Consider the following 25,807-nt stretch of genomic DNA (forward strand, 5'->3'; position numbering starts at 1 on the left):
TTAAATCAAATTAAAATCAATTCAGTAAATGTTTGAAGTTGTTGCGTCATGCATCTTTTTCTCCTACAGGAGAGTAATGTGCAGGCTCTGGACATTCTGTTCACTTACCACGGTGCAGAACTCCTCCAGCATCGGCTAGCCATCCTTAACAACTTCCCAGAAACCACCTCCCCATATGAGTACACTATCCTGCTGCCTGAAGCCTGGTGAGACACACAGATACACGCAGTCATTAAGGGCAGCATTAGTTACAATACTACCTAAAACCAAAACAAAATAACTACTTTGGCCTTTTGAAATGTGCTTTAATGAAAAGTGGAACACCCTGTGTGTTTTAACAGACATTGACAAGAAGGTGATTTATATTATATATTATTCCAAATAAACAAGAAACATTTATTCTTGTCTATTCTGACATATACAACATTGTAATATACACTACACTATGGAACAAAGAAGAATCCATTAGGATGCACTGGTGTGAACACAGTGATACTGAATGTGGAGGGACTAACAAAGTACTTGTATAAAAAATATGTTTTTATATAAATTAATGCCAAAGGGCAATTCAGATCAATTCAATAGAAAATAAAAATTAAGATTTTATAAATATAACACAACTGAGAAAGTAGTGGCCTGTCATTTTATACTTTCACCTAACTAATTTCCCCTTTACAAGTCACTATGTGAAACATAGAAGCAGCGGTGTAAAAATACAAGAGGTATCACAGGGACACACGTCCTTTCAACATTTACACCTCTCTGGAATGCACACATTGCACTTATCAATACATTTCAAATGAAAATTGCATAAAACTGGAATCGGAGCGCGCACTCAAAGGTCTTTCTCACTTGTTTCTCTTAAATCTCACGTTCACATATCAGGATTATTTTGCACCGTCCTCGGAAAAAACATTACACAAGTGTGCACGCAGAGCCACAGCGTAAAGGGCTGACATTAGCTAACACATCAATGATATAAAAGGAGAGAGACTTAATTGCCTCTTCTAAATGTACATGCAAACAAAATTGAACACCTTAAAATGAAAGAATACAAGCTGCCTTGATTGCAATTGACCCTTCGCTAAGCCACACCCTGAATACACAGATGGCCAATCACAGCGCAGTATAGGTCTCGCTCTAACTGAGGTCCGACCATAGGGTCCGACACTTTTTAATAAAAACAAGATATGGTATATGTTCACCCTATGCTAGTCAAAGTTACACAGCATTGTCATGGATGCACTCCATTGACTCCAATGCAAAAAGAGTTGTTTTCTAGCTCTTTTTGGCTGTATTTTTCTTAGTGGTCAAACGCTGTTTTGGGGCACTTGTAATAGTTAGAGTTGCTACCCAGAGAGGTTGATGGGAGAAGTACAATTTATTCTCTTTCCAAAACTTAAAATAAATCGAGAAATGTCGGCTGTGGATCGTTCCTGCTTTTTAGTGAATGTTATAATGAATAGAGGCCTACCCAGCTTTACATGAACAGTGTTGATCGTTCATATCGTTGTCTTTTGTCCCAATCATCGGGGGATGCCGTGGTTCACTTATACTGTGTGATCGGTAGGCTTTAGCTTCTGTCTTTAATTTTTTTCACGTCCGTTTGAGTCAGTTTGACAGCCTGAATACATCCTTCAAATGTATCATGCAACTGCAAAACTGTCTGCTTCTTTCTGAGATCGCTTTTTACAACACATTTGATATTATTTCTCCGCGGAGTGCAGTAATAGACAGTGGCAGCGCCGACATTTTGTCGGACTTAGCATCAGTAACTAAGGGGGGCGGGGCTTAGCGAAGGGTCTTTTGTTAGTAGTAGCTAGTTTTGACTGCACAGTTTCTGCTTTGGGATTGGAGGAACGCTGAAGGGGAGGGAGTTTTGGAGGAGAAGAAGTCCTAACTCACTCCTTTATGGGTCACTAATAGAGGTGATGGGCTGGATTTACTGATGAGAGCAGTCGTCCATCCATTGTGCCTTTTTGTTTCCTCTAACTCGCTTTTCCATTTTACTCCTCTCCATTTTCCTTCGCCTTTTTCCGCTTCCTCCATTTTGGGCTATTCCTATATTCTCTGTGCTAGTATTTAATCTATTAATATACCACATATACATTTGTATAAAGAAACACATGAATACATGGCCAATGTCCCCTGGAGTCATGTGCTAAAAAATACATATCCCATATAGAAAAGATTGTTCTCACGGCTTCCATCCATACGCACACAGTGCCACTGCTCCCTTTTATTAGCCATGTCTGAGTTTGTATGGAGGTCAGGCAGCTGTGGCTCTGCAGTGAGCATCCATCATGGCTCTGGCGCTGTGGGGCAGTTTCCTATTTTCCCCAGCCTGTGAGCACCAACTGCTCCTCCCAGCAGTACTCGCTCCTACACTGCAGCAGACGGAGTCAGCTCAAGCCATCTGTTTAGAACTCACTCGATATATACTGAAGTCTTGCTTCACTGGAAGGGGAAAATATTCTCCTGTTATATTGAACAGGTCTTCAAAGGGACCTCTAGACCCATGGAAGAATGCAGAATAGTGATATTTTGTTTAAAACTTGGCTTGAAAAGGTTGCCCCAGTGGAAACTAAAATCCTCCCGCCCTGCTTCCCTGTCCCTCTCAGGCTGACGTGAAGTAGATTATGACGTGGAAAAATTCATTCCTCACCGTCGATATCCGAGCGCTCACGCCACTGTTTACTCTCCACCATCTAACCTGGCTGTCTTTAACGAGGAAAGAGAAGGAGAGAGTTAGGGAAGGACAGAAAGGGGGAGAAAAAAAGAGATCGAGAGTAGTTCACTTTCTGTGGGCGTCTTAGAGGAAGAACCCAGACTTCTCGATCTCTGTCATCTCTGTGTTAAAATTCCAATCGTAATGGATGAACCTGTGGAGGGAGTGTTGGTAAAAAAATTCAGTTGTTGACATAGATCACAGCTGCTACTCGGACACTTCTTATGTATTTTGTGATTGGATAGAGTTTATGGCCGTGTTTTAAAATAAAAAAAACAACAAAACAATAAAAAACAAAAACTGCAGCAGCGTGTGTGCACTCAGCCTTTAACTGCACCAAAGCTATAGATGATTTGTAGCCCGCGCTATCTCCTTGAGTTTTACAGCCACGGTACATATTTTTCTGTCTACAGACAAATAGATAACAAGAAGAAATGCATTAATCCTAGAATAAGAGATAAAACAACTTCCGTTCATCCTGGCGTCACAGCATGTGTGCATGCATTCATATACTTCTGTGAGTGTGTGTGTCTAGGCGTCTGAGTCTTGTCAGCGCTGACACGCCAGGTTAGAGTCATTCTTCACTTTGGTTTCTTTTCTTGTGTGTTCCCTATTTATCTTCCTCACACTTGCCACACTCAAGGAGACCAGGAAGAAGTAAAGCTTAGTACCAACATGGCGTTTAGAAAATAAAAGTCCTCGTTATTTACAACCGAGGCACGACTCTTTTCGAAAGTTCTTTGACTTGTTTATTGATGTGCTTTTGTGCCCCATCCCCCACCCGTTCTTCCCTTTTTATGCTCTGCTGTTTCCATTTCCCATATGTTGCTACCTTTCACCAGACTTTTCCTGGAGTTTATGACCATGTTTAGGTTGAGACAGTAAATGTATTTGCTGATTTATCAGATGCCAGGTGGGTAGGTGTGGTGTGGTTTATTTTTTGACTCTTGGCTTATGATTGATCTTCGCTCTTGAGCACCTAAAACTCACCCTTCTACCTCTAATTTTGTGTCTCCCTCCTCCTCTTTTCTTTACATGTCTTGCTCTGCCTTTGCCTCTTTCACTCTTTTTTTTGCCTAATTCTGCCTCTTTCTTTTACTCTCTAAGTCTGGATGACAGAGGTGAGTTGATGTTGATTCCATGGGACGAGCAGAGACACAGAGAGATGGACTGGTGTGAGACACAGGAGTGCAGGTAAACACAACAACATTATCACATTGTACACTGGGAGTTATAATAAACCAAACTTGGGCAATACTTAAATAAATAATAATAAAAAAATAAAAATCTCTCCATAGCCGTGATGACAAAGCTTTTCACAGTGTAGAATTGTTCAAATTCGTGCTCCATACAGGCCAGATGCTTGTGCTGGCATCATTATGTGAAACAAAACATGACATCCTATTATCTGAATGTTAAACAGAAGCATAACAAACTAACACCAAATCTTGTTGCACTGCCAACTTATGCCATTTGCCTGCATCTGTAGGGACGCCAGCTTCATTTACAATTTTATTTAGCAAGCTCTTTTTATTGCTCTTTCGTGTAGAGTCATAATATCATTTGGCTATTGCAGTATGCTTGGCCAGAGATTGCAGTACACAGTACTGTGTGATGTTTAAGACACTTTTTTCTACCCGAGCTTCCTTTCTTCTGTCGTGTTACACCGACCAGCAATAACATTTTGACCACTGACAGGTGAAGTGAATAATACTGATTATCTTGTTACCATGGCACCTGGCAGTGGGTGGGACATATTAGGCAGCTAGCGAACATTTTGTCCACAAAGTTGATGTGTTAGAAGCATAAAAAATGGGCATGTGTAAGGATTTCAGCAACTTTGACAAGGGCCAAATTGCGATGCAATAGTTCTTGTGGGGTGTTCCCGGTCTGCAGAGGTCAGTAACTATCAAAAGTGGTCCAAGATAGGAAAAGCAGTGAACCGGCAACGAGGTCATGGGCGGCCAAGGCTCATTGATGCACATGGGAAACAAATGCTGGCCGCATGTGGTCTAATCTAACAGAAGAGCTACTGGAGGTCAAACTGCGGAAAAAGGTGTCCGAACACAAAGCCCATCGCAGTTTGTTGCGTATGGGGCTGCAGAGCTGCAGTCCAGTCAGGGTGCTCATGCTGACCTCTATCCACTGCCGAAAGCTCCGACAATGGGCATGTGAGCATCAGAACTGGACTGATGGTCTGATGAATCACGTTTTCTTTTACATCACATGTATGGGCGGGTGCAAGTGCATCACTTACCTGGGGAACACATGGCACCATGATGCACCATGGGAAGAAGGCAAGCCAGCGGAGGCAGTGTGATGCTTTGGGCAATATTCTACTGGGAAATATTTGGTCCTGCCATGAATGTGGATGTTACTCTGACACATACCACCTATCTAAGCATTGTTGCAGACAATGTACACCATTTCATGGAAATGGTAATCTTTCTGCATAATAATGGGCCCTGCCCCAAAGCAAAAATGGTTCAGGAATGGTTTGAGAAACACCATGAGTTCAAGGTGTTGAATTCCCCAGATCTCAATCCAATTGAGCATCTTTGGAATGTGCTGGACAAACAAGTCCCATCCATGGAGGCCCCACCTCGCAACTTACAGGACTTAAAGGATCTGCTGCTAACTTCTTGGTGCCAGATACCACAGCACACCTTTAGCTTTTTTGGCTGCAAAAGGGGGACCTACAAAATATGAGGCAGGTGGTGAAAACGTTATGGCTGATCGGTGTATATCCTCATTCATCCATGTTTATGTGCTCTCTTATCTCAACAAATCCCATGAGAAAATCAACACAGTGTCAGTCTGCCTCTCATTACTTTCCTGCTTCTCTCTACTGTTGGCGAGCCCCAAGCCCATTTGGTTGCGACAGAACAAGACATTCTTTAATAACGGGCCGTGAATATATTGCTTTCCCCTTAAAAGACAAAATGTATTTACAGCAGCAGTTAATGTGGGATTGACTTACAAAGAACTACAGTGTTTATGTTCATAGTAATTAATGAACATATCACCCAGTGTAGCTCATTGTTGTGGTTTTAATAGGGACAGAGAAACTAGCAATATCAGACTTTGGCTAGTAGTAGTATAATAGTAGTATAGCTATAGTAATAGTTTTGATGGATAGATTTTAATGGGTATAATTGCTTATATGAAACAATCTTATCTTAACAGTTCTACTGTTTCTACACTGACTACTTCCCTAAAAAGAAGATAAAAAGAGATAAAATACACTCTACTCTCCCTCCATGTCTTCCTCAGATCAGTGCTGGAGCAGAACTTGTTTGACGATGACAGTTTCCTGTATGAGGAGGCTCCAGAGCTGCTGAGGTTCCGCACAGCCACGCCCTCCATCGAACTGCTGACCGACTGGTACCAAAGCAGAGCAAAGGATATCGACTCCTGTTCCAGACAGGTAAGGGGTAAACGGCATAAGCAGAGACTATATTTCTTTAGAATCAAAGCATCAGAGAGCTGATGGCCATGGCGACAGTGGCAGAGGGATTTTGACTTTCAACACATCTTACTTGCAGTTAGTTTGTTCGTCCCTTGTTAGCGGTCAAAATCAGTTCCAACTGTTAGAAATGTCTCTGAAACATTTATCAGACCCTGATAAGGCTCCTTTTCAGGGGCCTTCTACATGATTTCAACCTACAGCAGGACAGCAGCAGAAAGGAATGAATAGACGTCTGGCAATTGGCGAGATAATTTCCGTCGCACACTTCTTTTAGATGATTGGGGGCAGAAAAATGCGTTACGAGCTGGGATTCAGACTGCAGAAGAGAATGTTGCCAACCTCCATCAGTAAAGGTCATTTTGATCCTATCTGTGACAGTCATTATCATATTTGCCATATGGACTTCTAATGAAGAGTAACCAAAGCTTCTGTCATGTGCGTTCTGCTGCTGTAACTGAAAAATAGGACTTGATAGGACTTGTTTAGTGGAGTAATGGGATGTAACCGCTGGAGCTGCCCACTCTCTCCACGCACACACTGTCCACACCGGAGCTCTGTCCCCTCTTCACCTCCTTCACAGTGATGGATCAAGGTTGTCACAGCGCACTCTTTGTCTTTGTGAAAGGACTAACTAGGGCGCAGTCATAACTTTTCCCCTTCATTTCTCCATTTTATCCCTTTCACTGGGTGTAAGGAGGATGGAAGAGAAGAGATTTGGGGGTCCATTGCTCATTTTGGAAGACAACCGGGGAATTGTGCCTTTCATCATCCACTCAAGAGAGACTGAGAATGCTGTGTGTGTGTAAAGTGAAGTCTTTGTTAATCTCTAGGAATCACACCAGCTCTCGCTTTCATTCTCCCCTTTTAATTTCTCTCTTCGCTTTCTCACATGTTACTCCAGGAGTAACCTAACTCTCTTGTCTCATGCTTTCTCACACACTGCAGAGAAACCCACTGCAACAACTCTGCTGCCATTTGCTGAGTTTTTTCCCCCCCGTCCTCCCCCTTCCTGCCCTGTTTAGTTTTTCATCTCATTTGTTCTCTCTCGTTTGCACCCTCCTCCCAGCCCTCATCTGGCCGTGTTTATGCTTGGGAGAGCGTTTTAATGGAGGAAAATGGGGTTTGATTAAAAGGAGCCACATCAGAGGAAGCTGGAGTGTGTTAAACCAGTCACAGAGCCGCAGGAAGCGAGACGCTGAATGGGAAGATTGACAAGATGCCGCTCAGAGGGAGACGAGTTTGAAAAAGCAAAGAATGGAACTGCTACCAAAAGGAAGAAAAAAGGAGATAAATGCTGGGCCAATGCAACATCCCTAGTTAGGTTAGAGTGTACTACAAACACAGAAAGAGGGGAGAACAGAACTAACAGATGTTTAGGTTAAAAAAAGGAAAGCAATCTCATTGGAAGAGCTGTCTGTGGGAAAGAAAATCACCAGTTATAAGGGGCTAAAAGGGTAGAAATAAAGGATATTAAAAACAAGTGTTGTTTGAAACACTGTTGGCAGCAGAATGGCACAAAATGAGATGGTGGCTTTGGAAAGCAGACAGAGAAGGAAGACAGGCGTACAGAGAACGCAAAGGGCCAGACGTGGAGTTCAAATGGAGGCCAATCGTGGTGACTGTTACAGAGTTCTTGTAAGAGGTTGGAAGAGAGAGACGAGGATTAAAAAGAGTTGGAGTTGAAGAGAGAAAATGTGGAAACAATGTTTGACAGAAAGGGCCGAGATAGGATGGGGAGAAGGGACAAAGAAGAATCAAATTGAGTCGGAAAAAGAAACTGAAGAGTTGGTGAGAGAGAGAGCAACAGAGGATAGTTGCGTTACAGCGCAGAGAATGATGAGGGGAGAGCGTGGAGACCAGGTCGTAATTAAAAAGTGTGCCATTTTAACATCTGAATTGTCTGCGGTTAGATGGGGAATCCATCTCTGGAGAGCGGGAAAAGAGAGAAGGAGGGAGGGGTGGAGTGAACGGGGAGGATCTTTACTCACTGTGAGATCAATAGACTTCTCTCTGTTGTTGTATCTAATTGCTCAGTTTCTGGCTCAAGGTGATTTGGGTTTTCTCCCTTTCTGTGTTTGTGTGTGTGTGTACATTTTACAAATTAATGCATGCATTTATTCAGAAAGAAGATGACAAGAATTGCTGACCCTGTGAGTGTGTGTGTGTGTGTGTGTGTGCGCGCTAGCATGTGCCAAAGGGCTCTCCTTCTCTAAAAGGTGGAGAGAAAGCAATCATCACTGCAGGGCCCAGCGGCATCTGCTATTGATGGGCTAGCATCTGCAGGTGGCTGGCCATCGATTGGCTGGATGTGCTGCCTGCGTATAGGTGGTCGGATATTGATTGGTTGCTCTTCTGGATGGAATTGTATCGATCACAGTAGAAGGAAGTCCAGATCTTCTCTGTTTTATTGTCCAAAGGCTAATGATTGTATATTAGTAATGACTTAGGGGTATTATTTCGTTTCGGATTAGTTGGGATAATGTTGTTGTGTGTGTTGTTCACGACACAGTTCAGTGACCTCACCAACAGTTTTTCAATGACGTGGCGCCCTGCTGTGAACAGCCTCTTTAGTCACCTGCTGAAAAAAGTTACTTTGACTGGGTTAATTGGATTGTAACAAGGTGGAAAGATACAAGCTACAAGTACATGTATATAGGAATACAGTGCAATACAACAGCACTACAAAGTGCAGCCCCAAGAATAACCACATAGGCAATTCAAATAATGTCACATAATAGAGATTAAACATTATAGGTTTCACAAAAGTTGCATTTGTATAGAGTATGCAGCGTTCATGTTATTTCTTCTGGAGTATGCTTAATTAGCAGGCATACTATTACAAGCTGAATTTGAATGGGATCATTTCCATCATCCTGCAGGACAACTCGTGTTAACTGTGACATTGGTCAACTTGTCCTAAAAGGCCGTGGATATAGGGATGACAGCTTCCAGACTGAAAAACTGTTGGATGGGTTGCCATAAAATTCTGTACATTCCTGGCATCCAGAAGATTAATCCTACTGACTTTTGGTGATCTGACAGGTCCCGTATAGCCACCTTAAGGGCGACCTTTTTGAATTTTTAGTGAAATCTTCTTGACGTGGATCTAAGGATAGCAGCGCCAGTCTGTCCACTTTGGTCCAGACTGAAATGCCATGACATTTGGGACAGATATCCATGGTACCCAGAAGAAAAATTTGAATGACTTTAATCTACCAGCAGGTTAAAGCTTTCACGTATCCAGTGCAACATCTCTACATCTATGATCGCTGGTGGTCAGGCAGTCAGGGTGCCCTTCCAGTTCTGTTTGTGTTTTAATATAATTTTATGTCAGTCTTTCATGGGCGAATGTTTTTATGTTTTATGTATGTTAGTCTCTAACCTTAGACAATTTTCAAACATTTTGTGATAGACAATAAAGTTTTTTGAATCTTGAATCGTGGAGAAAACATAATGCATAGATGGATGGATTGATGGATTTCCGTGTATTTTTTGTGTACATATTCAGGGCTTAATTCCGGCGGTGGGCGTTTTTGTATTCGACTATTAATGTCTGTGAAAAATATTCGTGCCTGTTTTTTTCTTTTTTCTTTTTTTAAACTGTCGCGCAATATGTGTGTGAAGAGTTCCTCTGCACATTTGGTGGCTCGGTGTCTCTATCGGTGTACACGAAAGAAAGGGGACTGGCACCTCCTGGCTACGTGGACACGCACTGGCTATTGTAGGCCGTGAACAGGGCATAGAAGTTTCTATTTCTATTCAACAAGGCCATTTTTGTCAGCATGTGATCCACACGTCTTCACAGATAAGTGGTGTCAATTTTGATAATAGGCAGAGCTTGAAGTGGGCCACCGATACCAATAAGTTACTTCTACATTGTTCTCTTTGGCGTCCGGGGGACCTTTTTGCGTACAGGTGGGCTCTATGTGGCGCTCTTAAGTTAAGTAAATTAAATGTTTTATCGCAGTAACATTTCCGGCCGTATTGCCCAGCCCTAAGTACCAGCACCTATATTTTCCACTTCAAGCACTGATTATAGGTGGTGGCAGAAAATATTACCAGAATGCAGGAAATGAAGTGTTTACTGCTCTAAATCTTCTGGGGGAGGACCCCCCAGACCCCCCACCTCTCTCCCCCTCCCCAATCATATATTTCCACATTGAACCTTTCATCTAAACAGTGCACAATTACCTTCTCAGCTTGTTCTTGTGAACCCAGTGTTGTGTTTTTTCATGATTCCTAAGCAGAGTGTATCGTCACACCCCTAATCTGAACCCCTATGTCCACATCAGAGTTACGCTCTTGCCGTAGCATTTTGCTTTGTTTTTTTCTCCTCTCTTATTGGCTTTTCTTTGTGTCCATCAGGTGGACTGCGCACTGTCACTGGTGCGTCTGGGCAAGGAGCGGAATATCCCAGGGCTAGAGTGCTTGTGTGATGACATGGTCACCATGGAAACACTCGTGTATGAGACATCATGTGAATTGAATCTGACGCTTAAAGATTTGCAGCAGCTAAGTGACATCGACAAGCTCCACCTGCTCATGAAAAATGTAAGTTGCATAATCTTAGCCTTTCACGTTCCACATTGTCACTGGAAGGCTTTTTCCATAATATATTTTGGAATCAGACGCTGGTTTGAAGTAAATATTTTTAAAATCATAAATTCAATGAAATATGCATACATTTTTTGCAAGATGTTGTTTTAACTACGCAATTGCTGATGTATCATTATCCAAAATGATGTGGCTATGTATCATCATGGAATTTACTTAAGCCTGACTGATGAATCTACGTATAAATTGGTATTGCCCTAGCAGCCAATAAATGACAATTTAAAAAAAACGGAGAGAATGAAGATGGACGCTTCAATCATGTTATAATCATGACTGTTGTCGTTGCGTAGTTTTTCCATCAAAGGGCACAATGCAACTCCCTTCTTGGCAACACAAGTCACAAATCCACCACAAAACACCACAATCAGCTGACATAATCAGTTGTACTTTTGTTCAAAGTACTATTATTTCTTTATTTAACAATAAAGAAAACAATTAAATTGCATTATGTCATGTTAACTTGGTGAGGTCTTTCTCTTGTTTATGTTATGTCTTTCTGAAAAAAAATAATAGACTGATATATCATTATATTGGATTGTAAAATTCTCAAATATCAAAAACGGTATTGGTCTTAAAAATCCCAAATCAGTTGGGCTCTACACTATCAGAATCCAATAGTTCTGGCATCTTGACATTTATTGAAAAATACACTCACCAGCCACTTCATTAGCTACACCTGTATTTCAGAAACTACTTGTGTACTGGGATTTTTACGCACAACCATCTCTAGGGTTTACAGAGAATGGACCAAAAAAGAGCGGCAGTTGTGTGGACAAAAATGCCTTTCCTCAGAGGAGAATGGGCAGACTGGTTCAAGATGAAAGAAAGGCAACATTAACTCAAATAACCACTCGTTACAACCAAGGTATGCAGAATACCATCTCTGAACGCACAACACGTCGAACCTTGAAGCAGATGGGCAACAGCAGCAGAAGACCACACCAGGCGCCACTCCTGTCCGCTAAGAACAGGAAACTGAGGCTACAATTCACACAGGCTCACCAACATTGGACAATAGAAGATTGGAAAAACATTGCCTGGTCTGATGAGTCTTGATTTCTGCTCCGACACTCAGACGGTCAGAATTTGGTGTAAACAACATGAAAGCGTGAATCCATCCTGCCTTGTATCGACAGGTTCAGGCTGGTGGTGGTGGTGTAATGGTGTGGGGGATATTTTCTTGGCACACTTTGGGCCCCTTAGTAATAACTGAGCATCGTTTAAATGCGACAGCCTACCTGAGTATTATTGCTGACCATGTCCATCCCTTTATGACCGCAGTGGACCATCTTCTGATGGCTACTTCAAGCAGGATAATGCACCATGTCACAAAGCTCAAATAATCTCAAACTGGTTTCTTGAACATGACAATGAGTTCACTGTACTAAAATGGCCCCCACAGTCACCAGATCTCAACCCAATAGAGCATCTTTGGGATGTGGTGGAACGGGAGATTTGCATCACTGATGTGCAGCTGACAAATCTGCAGCAACTGCGTGATGCTATCATGTCAATATGGACCAAATTCTCTGAGGAATGTTTCCAACACCTTGTTGAAAGTATGCCCCAAAGAATTAAGGCAGTTCTGAAGTCAAAAGGGGGACCAACCTGGTACTAACAAGGTGTACTTAGTAAAGTGGCCAGTAAGTGTATTTACTTATGTTGTTTTTATAATGCAGCCTCTGCTGAAAACATTGCTTACCTCAATTTCCACTATGTAAAATGTGCATTTTCCAGCATACTGCTTTGTCTAGTTTACAGTGTGTAGGGTGTTCATTGTCAGTAAAAATAAGAAAGCCTTCCATTCGTCTGCAATTTCGTTTCATTTTAAAGTTCCATAGTGTGGTTACCTTAATCCTTGACTGTTGCTTATTGCGTCTGCCAAATGAGTAAATGTAAATGTAAAAGCATAATGCATACTAATTGCAACTTGAGTAGGCAACACTGCAAACAGAAAAAATCCACAGTTTGAAATTTTATTTAACAGCAGTCTCACAGTAAATCAGTTTTTTATTTTAATTCCTGAAATCCCTGACATTTGACAATTCAATCTTTCTATCCAACAGTAGCGAGAGAGCTATGAAACTAGTCTGTAGCAGGTACTACAGTTACAAGTCCCCTTGGAGTACATAATATGAGCTGTCCTCTAAATTGTAGCTAATAACTGCCAGCTTCAGCCTGTGAGGACCACTGCCAGTAGGATCTGCCATACAGGCAGGCAGCCAGCAGATGTTGTTGACTGCACTAACACATGCTGTTTGACTGGTACTCCCTTTGGGCGCTATGTGATTGTGTGTGTGTGTGTGTGTGTGTGTGTGTGTGTGTGTGTGTGTGTGGATGTGTGTGTGTGTGTGGATGTTTACCAAACTCGCCTAGATTAAATTTCCCTCTTTGCCTGTGTCTGATGTCTTTCTTTATCAGGGACACTGTACAGCAAAGTAATGTGTTGGAAATGTTTGTGTGTGGGTGTGCAAGTTTGTATTTAGCATCTGAATATTTTTTGAATCTAATTTTCCCGTGGATGCTCTCTTATCTGTATATCCTGAGTAAGAGCTGTCGCAAGGTTTGTGCGAGGCCCTGCTCGAATTTGACATGCATCCTCACAAATGACAGCACAACCCAAATCCTGTAGCTATTACAGTTAAATTCAGGTTTTATTGCATGGCATGCTTTCATGTAAATTCAGCTTAAAGTATTTTGCATTGTTGTACAAACATTCAAACTAAAAGGATAAATCTTTATATACAGTACTATGCAAGATATTTAACCAGGTGAGGAAATTAAACTGTAAAATAAAATGCTTTCATAAATAGAAATGTAAATAGATTATCAATTACCAAAATACAAAGTGAGTGAACAAAAGAAAAATCTGAATCAAATCAATATTTGGTGTGATCACCGTTTGCCTTCAAAACAGCATCAATTCTTCTAGGTACTCTTGCACAAAGTCAAGCATTTGGTAGGTGTATTGTTAGGTGTGTGATTAACAATTATACCAAACAGCTGCTAATGATCACAATTCAATATGTAGGCTGAAACACAATCATAAACAGAAACAGCTGTGTAGGAGGAATACAACTAGGTGATGAATATCCAAACTCAAACACAGCAAAAGTCATTCACCACGGCAAGACTGAGCACAGCAACAAGACACAAGGTAGTTATACTGCATCAGCAAAGTCTCTCCCAGGCAGACATTTCAAGGCAGACAGGGGTTTCCAGATGTGCTGTCCAAGATCTTTTGAAGAAGCACATAGAAAAAGGCAATTTTGATGACCGTAGATGCAGTACTCTGCCAAAGAAACTTGCTGTAGCAGATGAAAATCACATCATACTTACTTCCCTTCACTGACGAGTCTTAAATTTTAATATTTGGCTACAGCACAAAGCAAGTTGTTCACAGAAGGGCTGGAAAGCGGTACAAGAATGAGTGTCTGCAGGCAACAATGAAGGATGGTGGAGGTTCCTTGAGAGTTTGTGGCTACATTTCTTCAGACTGAGTTTAGGGATTTAGTCAGAATAAATGATCTCCTCACTGCTGAGAAGTACAGGCAGATACTTATTCACCGTGCAATACCATCAGGGAGGCATCTGATTGGCCTCAAATTCATTCTGCAACATGACAAAAACCCCAAACATACAGTGAAAGTCATGAAAAACTATCTTCTGCGTAAAGAAGAACAAGGAATCCTGGAAGAGATGGGTTGGCGCCCACAGAGCCCTGATCTCAACATTATTGAGCCTGTCTGAGATTACATAAAGAGAGAGAAGCAACTGAGGCTGCCTAAATCCACAGAAGAACTACGTGTAGTTCTCCAAGATGTTTGGGCTAACCTACCTGCCAATTTCCTGCCTAGTGTACTTGGAAGAATTGATGCTGTTTTGAAGGCAGTGGGTGGTCACACTAATATTGATTTGATTTAGATTTTTATTCTGTCCAATCACTTTATATTTATCAATGAAGAAAATGCAATCTTTCAAAATGTCTATTTTAGAAAGCACTCTTACTTTACAGCAGTTTTTTACACCTTCCTAAAACATGTGCACAGTAGCCTACTGCATATATGAATATATAGATAGAGGTTTCTTTTTTGGGGCTATTCACCTTGTACAGTGTGTGACGGTCTCTGTACATTTAATTTCTGCTGTAAAGATGTCAGTAGAAGCTTTCCACTCATAATGCACGCCATTATGCAACACTCAGTAAACAGATGGTTCATTCATGTTACTTAGAGAGCTGGTGTTTTTTGTTACTGTTGTGCTTTATTGGTTATGGTTAGCATTACAACTAATGCTTTCATTCTTAATAAATCCACTGATTATTTTTTCAGTCAATCAATTAAAGTCAATCCTTTAATCTAAGAACACCCTTCTCTGTTAAACACAAGAGCTGATACTTTCTTTGTTCAAAGGGAACATCTGCTGTTGTATTCGCTACTTTTTCAAAAGTATTTAACAGAAAAGGTCTGTTTTCTATTTGGGCCAATGCTTCATATGCACTGTACATGTTTCATTTTCAGTTGATATATCACCTGGCAATTCCCGAAAAATAATGTTGCACATAGAAGATGAAGACGTACAGTGATAAATCAGTATCTAAGGTAGCTCAGACATTAGATCAGAAGAGTTTCATTTGTATATTTTCACCAACATCTCACAATTCGGAGCAAGCAATAACTTTAAAAAAAAAAAAAAAAATTAACCAGTATTTCCTTACTTTTTGGTCACAAATGATCAGTTTTTGTCAGTATTGTGAAATAATATGGGTCATAGGGTCTGTGATTAAAATGGTTTTGCTGTAGGTATGAGTTTGGACAATGTTACAGCTAAGAAACCATGATCAGAGGTTGTGATCTATGGGTGTGTAAGGCCCCTGTTCATATTTATTTTAATATGCTGCATTACGTGTCGTAAAATAAATGTCTTTCTATCACCAGTCCAGCTCCGAGCGCTACATGAAAGATGCCTTCCAGTGGATGGTGCCGTTCCTGCACCGATGTGAGGGACAGAAAGTGGGTGCTGCTAAATCTCTGCTCAGAGAATACCTGGTTAACCTGGCCCAGCAAAACCTCACCCTGCCCCTCATCATCTTCCAGCTCTCCAAACCTGACGTAAGTGTCCGGACACGCACACAAATGCAAAGTGTAGGGGTGCGTCACACTTGGGTAACACAAACACAAACACTCTGTCTTTGGCTGTTTGTGCCATGTCAGGGCCAGTGTCGTATCCCTGCGCTGTTAATGTTATATTTATGAACCCATAAGGGCACAGCCAAGGACAGGTCTCCTATTAAAACACGCACGCACGCACACAGGGAGAAAAATACAGCACCTCCGTGTGTATATGAAAAAAAGACTACAGAGTCAGTCACACACATTCTCCTTTCCTCCAGTGCCAGCAGAAGATTATCGGGGACCCAGACCAGCTGATGGCAGTTGCTCTGGAGTGCATCTACAGCTGTGAAAGAGATGACCAGCTCAGCCTCTGTTATGACATCCTGGAGTGTCTGCCGCAGCGGGGCTACGGGTCAGACACACAAAAACATACACGCTCACACTCATGGAGCCATGCATGTTTACACACATTATTTAGATAATGTGAACCATTATATAAAGACGGTGAAGCAGACCACCATTGCCTCATCCACACATACATTTGTCCCGCCCCTCCTGCCTCTTTCAATTCCTTCCACCTTTCCAGCTTTCTCCTAGGACCTATCAATAAACCTAACGACTACTTCTGTTTCTGCCTCCCTCCCTTTGCACCTTTCTTTTCCTCCTCCTCTCTCTCTCTCTGTCTTTCATGCTTAACTCTGACTCCAAGGAGCCATCAGTTAGCCAAGCTACAGTCTATACAGTATTTCCTAACTCCTACTATTGCTGTCTCTGCCTCTCTCTCCCCCACCTCTTCTGTAACACATTTTATTATTATATGGCAAGAGGGCCTGTCCTTTAAGTCTCCCACGAGGCTGTGCGGGTATGCAGTGCATTTGAAAGAGAGTGAGTGATAAAAGGCTGAGAGGAACAAAACAAGGGTACCGAAGTGTGAATTGTTGATAAAATGAACCTGTACAGTAGTTTAAATGAATTAAAATGACTCATTCTTAGATGGCTCATCCTTCCTGAGTGCACTTTTTTAATTGGAAAACTGAATTACTACAGTAAGGAGTGCTTTGTTTTTTTCTTGTCAGTTGTCTGCAATGAAGCAGCCATATTTCTTTTTTTCAACAATGGCATCTTTTTCCCTTTTCAGCTGGCTCACATAGCTCGCTTTAGCTGTGAATCTGTGATCTAATACATATACACTAAACACTCTCAGCAGGGGATTACTGCACTGAAACAAGATATTATGGTACTTCTTGGGAGCAGGCCCACTCTCAACCCAGGTGTATTGTGGTAGTAAACTGAACAAGTCTAATGCAGACAATTAAAGTTGCCATTTGCTTGTTATGCAGCTTAAAGCTTATTAGCTATAAATGAGTTTTGTTGCATTTGTATAATGTAGACTCTGTTGTTTTTAAGTTATGTTCACTTATGTTCCTCTTCTTGTGTGTAATCAGAAAACACGACTATCCGCATTTACTTTGCTGATATTCTTTCGATGGCCACACTGTTGGAAGTGTAATTGCTTCTGTAAACATTTCCAGGGTCAGTTAAAAAATTTATTTTCTCGTTTACCCCTGGTGCTTTAAAAAAAAAAGTTTTATAAGATGTATTAGCTGATACCAAACAGTCAGCAACAAGCTTTCTCATGAACTGTTGCTCATCGCTAGCCAGCTAGCTAACGCTGAAGACGAGCCAAGTGATGTTGATGGTAATAATCACTTCACACAACAGTTGGCAGCAATTCATTTAGCACTACTCTACTTGCTATCTGTAAAGTGTCTGAATAGTTAATCAATGGTGTTACAAATGAGCAATATTAATATGTTTAATTCTGCTTTTACTTTTGAGTTTAGTTAGCTAGCTGTGAATGTGATAACCCACAGTCAGTTGATGCTTGTTGTTGCTGTTATGTTTTATTTTTTGTATCTGGCCATGCAGACAGGTTTTATTTGTTAAGGTTTAGAGATGTCTGTCTCAAAGATTGTTGCTGCCAAACCAATACAGTGTAGGTGACTGGAATTTTGTTTGTGGCACTGACAGCATTGAAAAAACGTTTAGCTCAGTCTCAGCAGCACTATGTCCCCGATACTCTGAATAATCCACTGATCTTGCTGTCATCAGTTTTCATCAGAACTACTTTTTTTTTGTAACCAAAGAAATGTTCTCTGTAGACACTGACTGAAGTGCTGCCCTGGGGCACTGGAAGAAACCTACCCTGGTTAGATCTAGGGCTGCATGGTAGAAATTTTGGACGTCTGAGTGAGGACACCTGTCCAGTACCGGTCCTGTTCTTTTTAAGTCTTTAGATAGATAAAGAGCTTCTAGGTGACAAATGTGGAAGAGGGGATAGACGTAAGAGCAGAGGTGGATATGTGGTAAAATGTTTTCAGTGATCTGATTCAATTCAAGAAAAGAAGTGCAATTTATCTCACTAACACATTTATAGGCTCAGATGTGGCAGTATCGCATGCAGGTTTAGATCTCTCCTGTGTTATATTTCTTAAGTCACAGCTGAATTGATCACTCTGCCACAGTTTAGAAACTGAGCTTATTAGCTACACTAAACATTGTCTTTCTGTATAAATATTTGAGTGTATGTAATACTCATACATGTTTCTTTCTAAATCTGCATTTCATGCTAAGCATTTCCCTTTGCCGGACAGGCTTCCTCTCTGCAGTGTTTGGATTAGCAATGCTGCAAGGCTCTACTGTATATGCAATGCCTTCAACCTCACATTTCTCCCAGGAGTGATTACTCTAACTTACTAAGCTCCAAAATTGCCATCCCAGCGTAGAGTGTTACAGATTTTGTAAGCTAGGAGAGTTAGTAGTTTCAACCCAATTTTCTGATTTTTAGTTTTCGGGGGAGACAGTTTAATTAGGTCTAAATCTGCTCAGAAGAATGTAATGTGCATTCACCCTTAGAGAGGGGGGAAAGTACGGAAATGGGCAAGGGATTAGACAGTGAGAGAGGGAGAGAAATAGAATGAGGGAGAAAAGTATATTAAAAAGAGGAAGAGCAGGAGGTGGAGCAGCAGAGGGAGCAGAAGAAGAGAAGGATGCTGAGAAATGGATTGATAGGTCAGGATTTTGTGTAAAAACAGACTGAGGCACACTCGCACACACTGAAGCACACACACAGAAGGTTGATTCATTGGGGTCATTGCTGTAGTGGGGGTGGGCAGGCCAGCCTGACCCAGAATCCTTTGCCTCAGGGCAAAGCATCATGGGGTTTAAATTTTACTGGGGAATCTCAAAGTGGTAGGCCCATACACACACACGTACACTGTGCACACAGCTTTATTATGCAAAAGACATTTCTACTTAGTGTTCTACTTTTTACTCCAAATATCTTTTTGATGTGTTTTATCATCCTACAGACCTGACACAGACATCACGGCATCCCTCCATGATCAGGTGGACAAACTTGAGAAGCATCTCAGGTACGTAAGCACACTCACATCATCTATCAGCTATCATTCCCTCTCTCTTTTCTGTCTTCTCCTGTCCAACCAGTTCATCATTTCCGAATATAAGCTAGTTTCACACTCTGAGCTACTGTAGGAGGATTTTCTGCTTTTTTTTCCTTTGCTTGTTTTAACTGAACGTCTTGGGTTTTGGACTGTTGGTTGAACAAAACAAGGATTCACTCATCCATACATTTCTGCTGTACGCATTAGAAGGGCATTGATTGAAGTGCTGAAGAGAGCAGCTCATCAGTTTAGTGATTAGTCCTGCATTGCTTGGGAAATGTTCACTTTGTAGCAATGCTTATTACTTCCCTCCCGCATTATGGGCCTGATGGAAAACACCAAAAAGAGAGGAGACATGGATGTGCAGTCAACACACACACACACACACACACACACACACACACACACACGATATCAAAGGACTGCGGTCTGTCCCATGGTATTCAAACGGCCTCAGGCCTTTTCTCTGTTTCAGGTTAAAATCACCTACTTGTCTCTCTCTCTCTCTCTCTCCCTCTGTCTCGCTCACTCTTTCTCTCGCTTTCTTCCACCCCTCCTCTCAGGGTGAACTTCCAAACAGAGAGAAGTGATGAGGAGGAAGGAAGGAGGAAAAGGATGAAGGCAGTGGGAGGGTGGGAGCCTGAAGGGAATGCGAATGTAGATGATGATGAGGAGGAGGAAGCAGCAACAGGAAAGCCTGTTAGAGCTTAGTGTTGGCCTTTACAGACAGATATCCACACATATTTACACGCAGGCACACATAACCATGCACAAACACACCCCGGGGAGCCTGGGAAGTGTGTTCATGGATATTTTGTGCTGAAGCATTGTGACACACACACACACACACACACACACTTACCCAGATGAATCAGGCAGTAAATGCAAAGTGCCTGCTCTCTGAGCGCCTCCAGAATAAAAGCTGTTTTCAGCTGCTGCCACTACCACTTGCTGGCACATTAATATGTGCACAGGGAACATGCAGACACTCCCACACATACATTTACACTTGAGCAAATACACACACGGTTGTAACAATCAAGACTTGTTGTCTGTCTTTTGCTCACGCACACACACAAACACAGGCACCTGTTTACTATGGTAATGACTTGCAGCAGAGAGCGAACATCTGTAGCAGCACGACCCTGTTGAGACCGGGGGTGCCATGCTAATCTCACGCCAACACACACATGCATTCACACGCGCACGCTCTCTCCATTGGTCATAAAAGACTGCCAGTGTTCACATGCTCCTAGATGCATGCAAAACACTCGCTTACACAGAGGTGGGGTTTATCATGTTGCTCTTCGGTCTTGCTCTACACTTTCTCCATCTGCACTGTGGCTCGCAAATGACTCTCTGCTGCCAAAATAATGAACGGCTTAGAGCGTATACATCTTCTGTCTTTCTCCTCCATACTCTCACTCTCACAGGTTTTAATTTACCCCTGTTTCTTCTTCTTCTTTGGCATTTCCTGCTGTGATACTTACTGCCTTCTGCTTTTACTGAGAGAACATGATTGATTAATGTAACTTGAAACTGTATTTGTCTGTTTTTTTCTGTATAGTTTTCATTGTCTTGCATCAGTTTGAATCATTACATTAGTGGTTACCCACTGTATGACACTAATGATTATATTGTATATGTGTCTATATCTGCTCATACCTAATAGTGTGGTGGAGGTTCTGGAGAAACACGGCCTGCAGAAGCCCATTTCATATGTGAAGAATAGCCAGAACAGCGAAGAAGAAGCCCACCAGCTAATGGTGAAACTGTGCCGCCACACTGGCCGCAAGTATGAACTCAGACAAACACACACATGCATGAGCAAACACAAATGTCTACTCATGAACATACTGAACATTTATGTGTGTGTGTGTTTGTGTCCAGAAACCCTCCAGTGAGTGAGACTGTGTGGACAGGTCTGCTGCAAGACCTGCTTGAAATGCAGCAGAACGTCTACACCTGTCTAAAACTGGAGACATGTCACCAGGTATTGCACCCCTGCAAAACAGCAAAAGAGACTGCACAGAGTAATCAGATTTTTTTATTAAAAAAAGTTAAAACTACAATTTAAGATGACAAAGAGTGCACATTTCACACCTTGAATTACACTTTGGTCCATAATTCAAACATGGAGCTGTGTTTCTACCTCCTGAACAACTGAATTCAGAGTTCTACGATGCACCTCATCAAACGATGTTTGAAAACTTTTACTCAGTTAAATGCTCCTCCTGCATATTATCTCATCTCTTCCTTGACTGCTGCAGGTCTTTGTTGAGTCCCTGCTGTGTTCCAGCCAAGTGGAGAACGTACGCCTGGCGGGGCAGAACATGCACTGCTCCAAGGTATATTAAATATGACTTGTGACTCTACTCCACAGAGTTACTCTCACACCTGCCCACTGGGATGTCCAAATGTTAAACCTCCCATAATGAATTCTAATGCTGTGGTCTCATTGATCTCTAAAATGTTATATTAATGTTTCCCGGTCATTCAGGATGTTCCTGTCAGCATGACTTTTCGGGGTAAAGGTTACGCTATGAAGGTGGCCTATGACAACAGTGTGGAATTAGTGTTGGCTGCTGCCAGAGAGTACTTCAACTCATCTACAACGCTGACTGACCCCTGCATGGGCCTCGCCAGGTGAGGCAGAAAATCTTAGGTGCTTAGGAGGACCAGTATGATTTCATTTTGCGGGGCTAATTCAGATTTAGAACCTGACATTTGCATTTAGCTTAGATTAAAGATACATGTTAGAGCTGCGGTATTGAGGTAAAGTTATGGGTTGGATGTTATTTCCAACAGAACTTGAGCAAACGTTGAAATGCAGCTGCTTGTTTGCTGTCTAAGATGTTGACCTTATTTCCTGGTGGGTGGATGTAGGTTTTTGTGCTCCCATGACTGATCAGTGGGTAAAAAAATAATGGTGGCTGCTTTTTTTTTTCATCTCCTATAGTTTGTCACATAAAGTTTATACTAAGTATAAGTATTTGTATGGGAGTGTATGTATTAATATTGCTGGTTTCTGATCTCAGAAGGGGGCCGATGGGAGTCTAACCTTACCGTCTGTTCCTAGTGGGGAAGTGGGACAGTAATTGGGTCGTCATTCATTTATAGTAACTAATGCAGAGGCCCCTCTCCACACGCTTGGACAACATCATCCATTGTAACACTCCCACTGTGTACGTGCGTATGTGTGTTTGTGTTTGCTGCATGTGAATTCGAGGTTTGAGGCAGAAAGTGTTTGAACATGTGCCTGTTGCTCTGAAATTAATAGTCTGTACAGACTGACTGTCTGTGTCCTTTTAGATTAAAATAACTGCTCCACAGACACAGATTTTATCCCATGTACTAAATACCAAAGACAGACAGACACTCACACGCACATGCACGCACACACACACACACGCTGGTACAGATACATAAACTGCACTTGCCTGTGTCCTGAAAGGATGCGGTCAGTGGCACCAGGCAAGAGTTTACACAAGGACAAAAAGATACCTCTTAAAATAACATGGGAATCCCCTCCAACTACCAAAGTGATCCCACAGCATCACTCAGGACAGACTGAAGAGACCCACTCACATAGAGCCTGAGAAATGCCCACATGGATGCAGTAGATACAGAAAATCTGAAGAAAGTACTTATATCTTAGTTTTAATCAATTTCTTTACATGAACAATGAGTCAAATGACCACATGTAATATGAAAGGTATCGTGTGTAGTGACAAACCCACAGAGAACTATCACCCAGCACTGAGGCTATTTTCAGCTCTATGTATGGTTTTAGCATCTTTCAGCTCTTTATTTAGCTTTGGCGGCCCACAACTTTAGTGTTCTGGTTCACTCTTCACTGCTGTCATCAACTTTGTGTCCACTTGCTTCAGGCAGCTGTTTCTGAAATGTAATAAACTCTAAAAACTCACTTTACACTTCCTTACTTGCACCAAACGTCAGACAGACAGAGTTATCTACTAGTCAGTAGCTAGCTAGTGAACATAGTTCATAACGTTAAGCGGCTCAAGAGTCGGGTATTTCCCTGAGAAGTTTGTGGAGACCAAAACACAACTAAAAGTAGAGGCAATATTTGACTTGCATCCATCTACAAATGAACGCTAATGTTGTGCTGTGTCTGCTGAAGTGTAAATAAGTAACTGTTTGCTTACATGTTAATAACATCAACTTTATAAGGTGACAATATGGCAATGTTGCGTTGACCTCAAGTAGCCAAAAAAATCACCGAGCGTTTCACGCTTTGAACATTTTTAAATTCCTAAAATATAGTTCAGTTGAGCTTTTTTCTAATAATATAAAATAGGTTTATTTGTAATGTAGTTTCATTTCCTTTCTCAACAAAACATGTAAATTGGACTGCCAGTACAGAGTTTGATTTATTTTTAACTCAATTAACTATTATGGTGCTTTTACTTCCAGCTGGCCCCAGGGAAGTTGACCAACATGCATATTATTTTCAGAACTGGACAAGGTCAATCCAACATGCCAAGCGTGTTTAATTTTCATCATCGTTCATATTTGTTTTAGTAACTGCAGACAATTATAGTTATTACTTTTTAACTTTCTGCCTCTTTATTTCCGCTGTTTAAACTTTAGGCCAGTCTTCATTTCAATTCTGTTCTAGATATATATTACTTTGTAAAAATGTCTTGAGTGTAGCTTTTTGAAACTAGGTTCTCTGGTGAGAAAAACGTACAAATACTTTAACAACCATTATGCAGGAAAAAAATGCAAAGGAGTCAGAAATAAGCCCCAAACGGATGCTTTGTTTTGCTGCTGGTTGTCGCTCTCAGATTTGACAAAGCTCATCTTGCAAGTCCTTGAATTAGTAGGAGAGAGCTGGAGCGGAAATGACACAATTGAAGAAAGAAAAAACTGAGGACGACTGCGTCAGTATGCCGCTGCTCAATTTGCTGGTGCACAGCCTGCTTTGGTCAAAAGAGTGTTGTTCTTCGGTGTGTCTGTTTTAACAGGAAGTAGTTACCTGCAAATTACAGAGTAGATACTGTAAAGCACATCAAGACTGAAATAGAATTTCAGTCTCTGTGCACAAACACACACATACACATGCCTCCAGACACTTCACAGCACGAGCACATAATCAACATGCCCTCTTTCTGTCTCTCATTCGCCCATCTGCAGCCCTTTCCTCTGCTCTCATTTGCCCAGACAAACCTCTTGTTCCTGGCAAGAACTCCAGCCCTGCTCAAAGAGTGGGAGGCTGTGCGCTGAGTGTCTTGCGGAGTTCCTTTCTTTACGATTTTGTGTCGACCTGTTTTGATGATGTGTGTTTTGGATTGTTTTCATTATAATAGGGATTCTGAGACGCCTCTTCTACTCTGTTAGTTGTCTTTGTTCACACACTGTGCGGGTTAAACAAAAGTGCGGGTCAGTGTGCGTTTCTTCGTTGAATACACATCTGAAGGACAAGTTCCCTCCACTCCATTTAACTGACGTCAGTGCTCCTCTCTAAGCTGTTGTTTTATGTGGGATTTATTTATTTGTAAATTAATCATTTAGTTCAGCCCCCCTTCTCTCTCAGTCTGTGCTGTATTTGGCTTTGCTGTATAACTGAGTGATGAGAAACCAAGAAAACGAGTGTACACATGCATCTTAAACAGGCACACGCACTTACACATTAGTTGTCTTGTTACATATTCTGAGTGATGTGCTACATAATCCTATTAAGGGTAATGTGTGTGGATTGTGTTGCAAGAGAAAACTCCCCTGTCTTAGATCTGTCAAATTAGTCTAGACTTTGTAAATAAATCCATTTGAGTAGCCTCACCACTTTTGTTACCTTCTAACAAAGCCAGGCTAGTTGTTTCCCCTGTGTTTTAAGCCTTTGTGCTAAGCTAAGCTAACCGGCTACTTCCTGTAGCCCTATATGTAAAGGACAGACATGTGAGTGGTATCCATCTATCTCATCTAACATCTAGTCATGTTTTCCAAAATGTTGCACTTAACCCTGTGGACCCTACTGTACCTCACTTTCTATGTTGGATTCCACAAGGTCATCTGATTGATTATCTCTGGGACATATTTATACAGCTGATTGGTGGTCATGTGTCACCTGTCCTAACTGGTTTGTTTTCTTCGCCAGGACGTGTCTCCAGCTGATTACAGACTGTCCTCCGGCCATCCAGGACGAGCTGGACCTCATCAGCGCCCTCAGCCAACTTGAAGACTTCAGCGTCAGCATCCTGCCACTGCAAGGTACAGTAAAACGCTTATGTCTGTGTCCAGGAAGAAAATTTGCTCAGTTAACCTAAAAGTGTGCTTATGTTCCTGAATTTGTTCTCTGTGCACTTGTAGGAGTCATTCATACAAGTGTTTTTAATTTAAACTCAGACATGTAGAGGATGTAGTTACTTCTGCACCATCCAAGTCCCCCCCCCCC

At 41.7% G+C, this 25,807-nt stretch overlaps 1 protein-coding gene across 1 annotated transcript in view; it reads left to right on the forward strand.

Annotated features, from left to right (window-relative positions):
- LOC123978219 (neuroblastoma-amplified sequence-like) overlaps positions 1-25,807 on the forward strand; it is a 113,242-nt gene that overhangs the window by 36,364 nt on the left and 51,071 nt on the right. The window contains exons 21-32 of the mRNA XM_046061388.1: positions 70-206; positions 3,836-3,922; positions 6,002-6,155; positions 10,563-10,748; positions 15,749-15,922; positions 16,204-16,337; positions 19,297-19,359; positions 21,062-21,184; positions 21,280-21,382; positions 21,660-21,737; positions 21,890-22,035; positions 25,511-25,623. Of these exons, the coding sequence (XP_045917344.1) occupies positions 70-206; positions 3,836-3,922; positions 6,002-6,155; positions 10,563-10,748; positions 15,749-15,922; positions 16,204-16,337; positions 19,297-19,359; positions 21,062-21,184; positions 21,280-21,382; positions 21,660-21,737; positions 21,890-22,035; positions 25,511-25,623 (1,498 nt within the window). The remainder of the gene's footprint in view (positions 1-69; positions 207-3,835; positions 3,923-6,001; positions 6,156-10,562; positions 10,749-15,748; positions 15,923-16,203; positions 16,338-19,296; positions 19,360-21,061; positions 21,185-21,279; positions 21,383-21,659; positions 21,738-21,889; positions 22,036-25,510; positions 25,624-25,807) is intronic.

This window comes from Micropterus dolomieu, linkage group LG10, assembly GCF_021292245.1.
Source record: "Micropterus dolomieu isolate WLL.071019.BEF.003 ecotype Adirondacks linkage group LG10, ASM2129224v1, whole genome shotgun sequence".
NCBI classification, from domain to species: Eukaryota; Metazoa; Chordata; class Actinopteri; order Centrarchiformes; family Centrarchidae; genus Micropterus; species Micropterus dolomieu.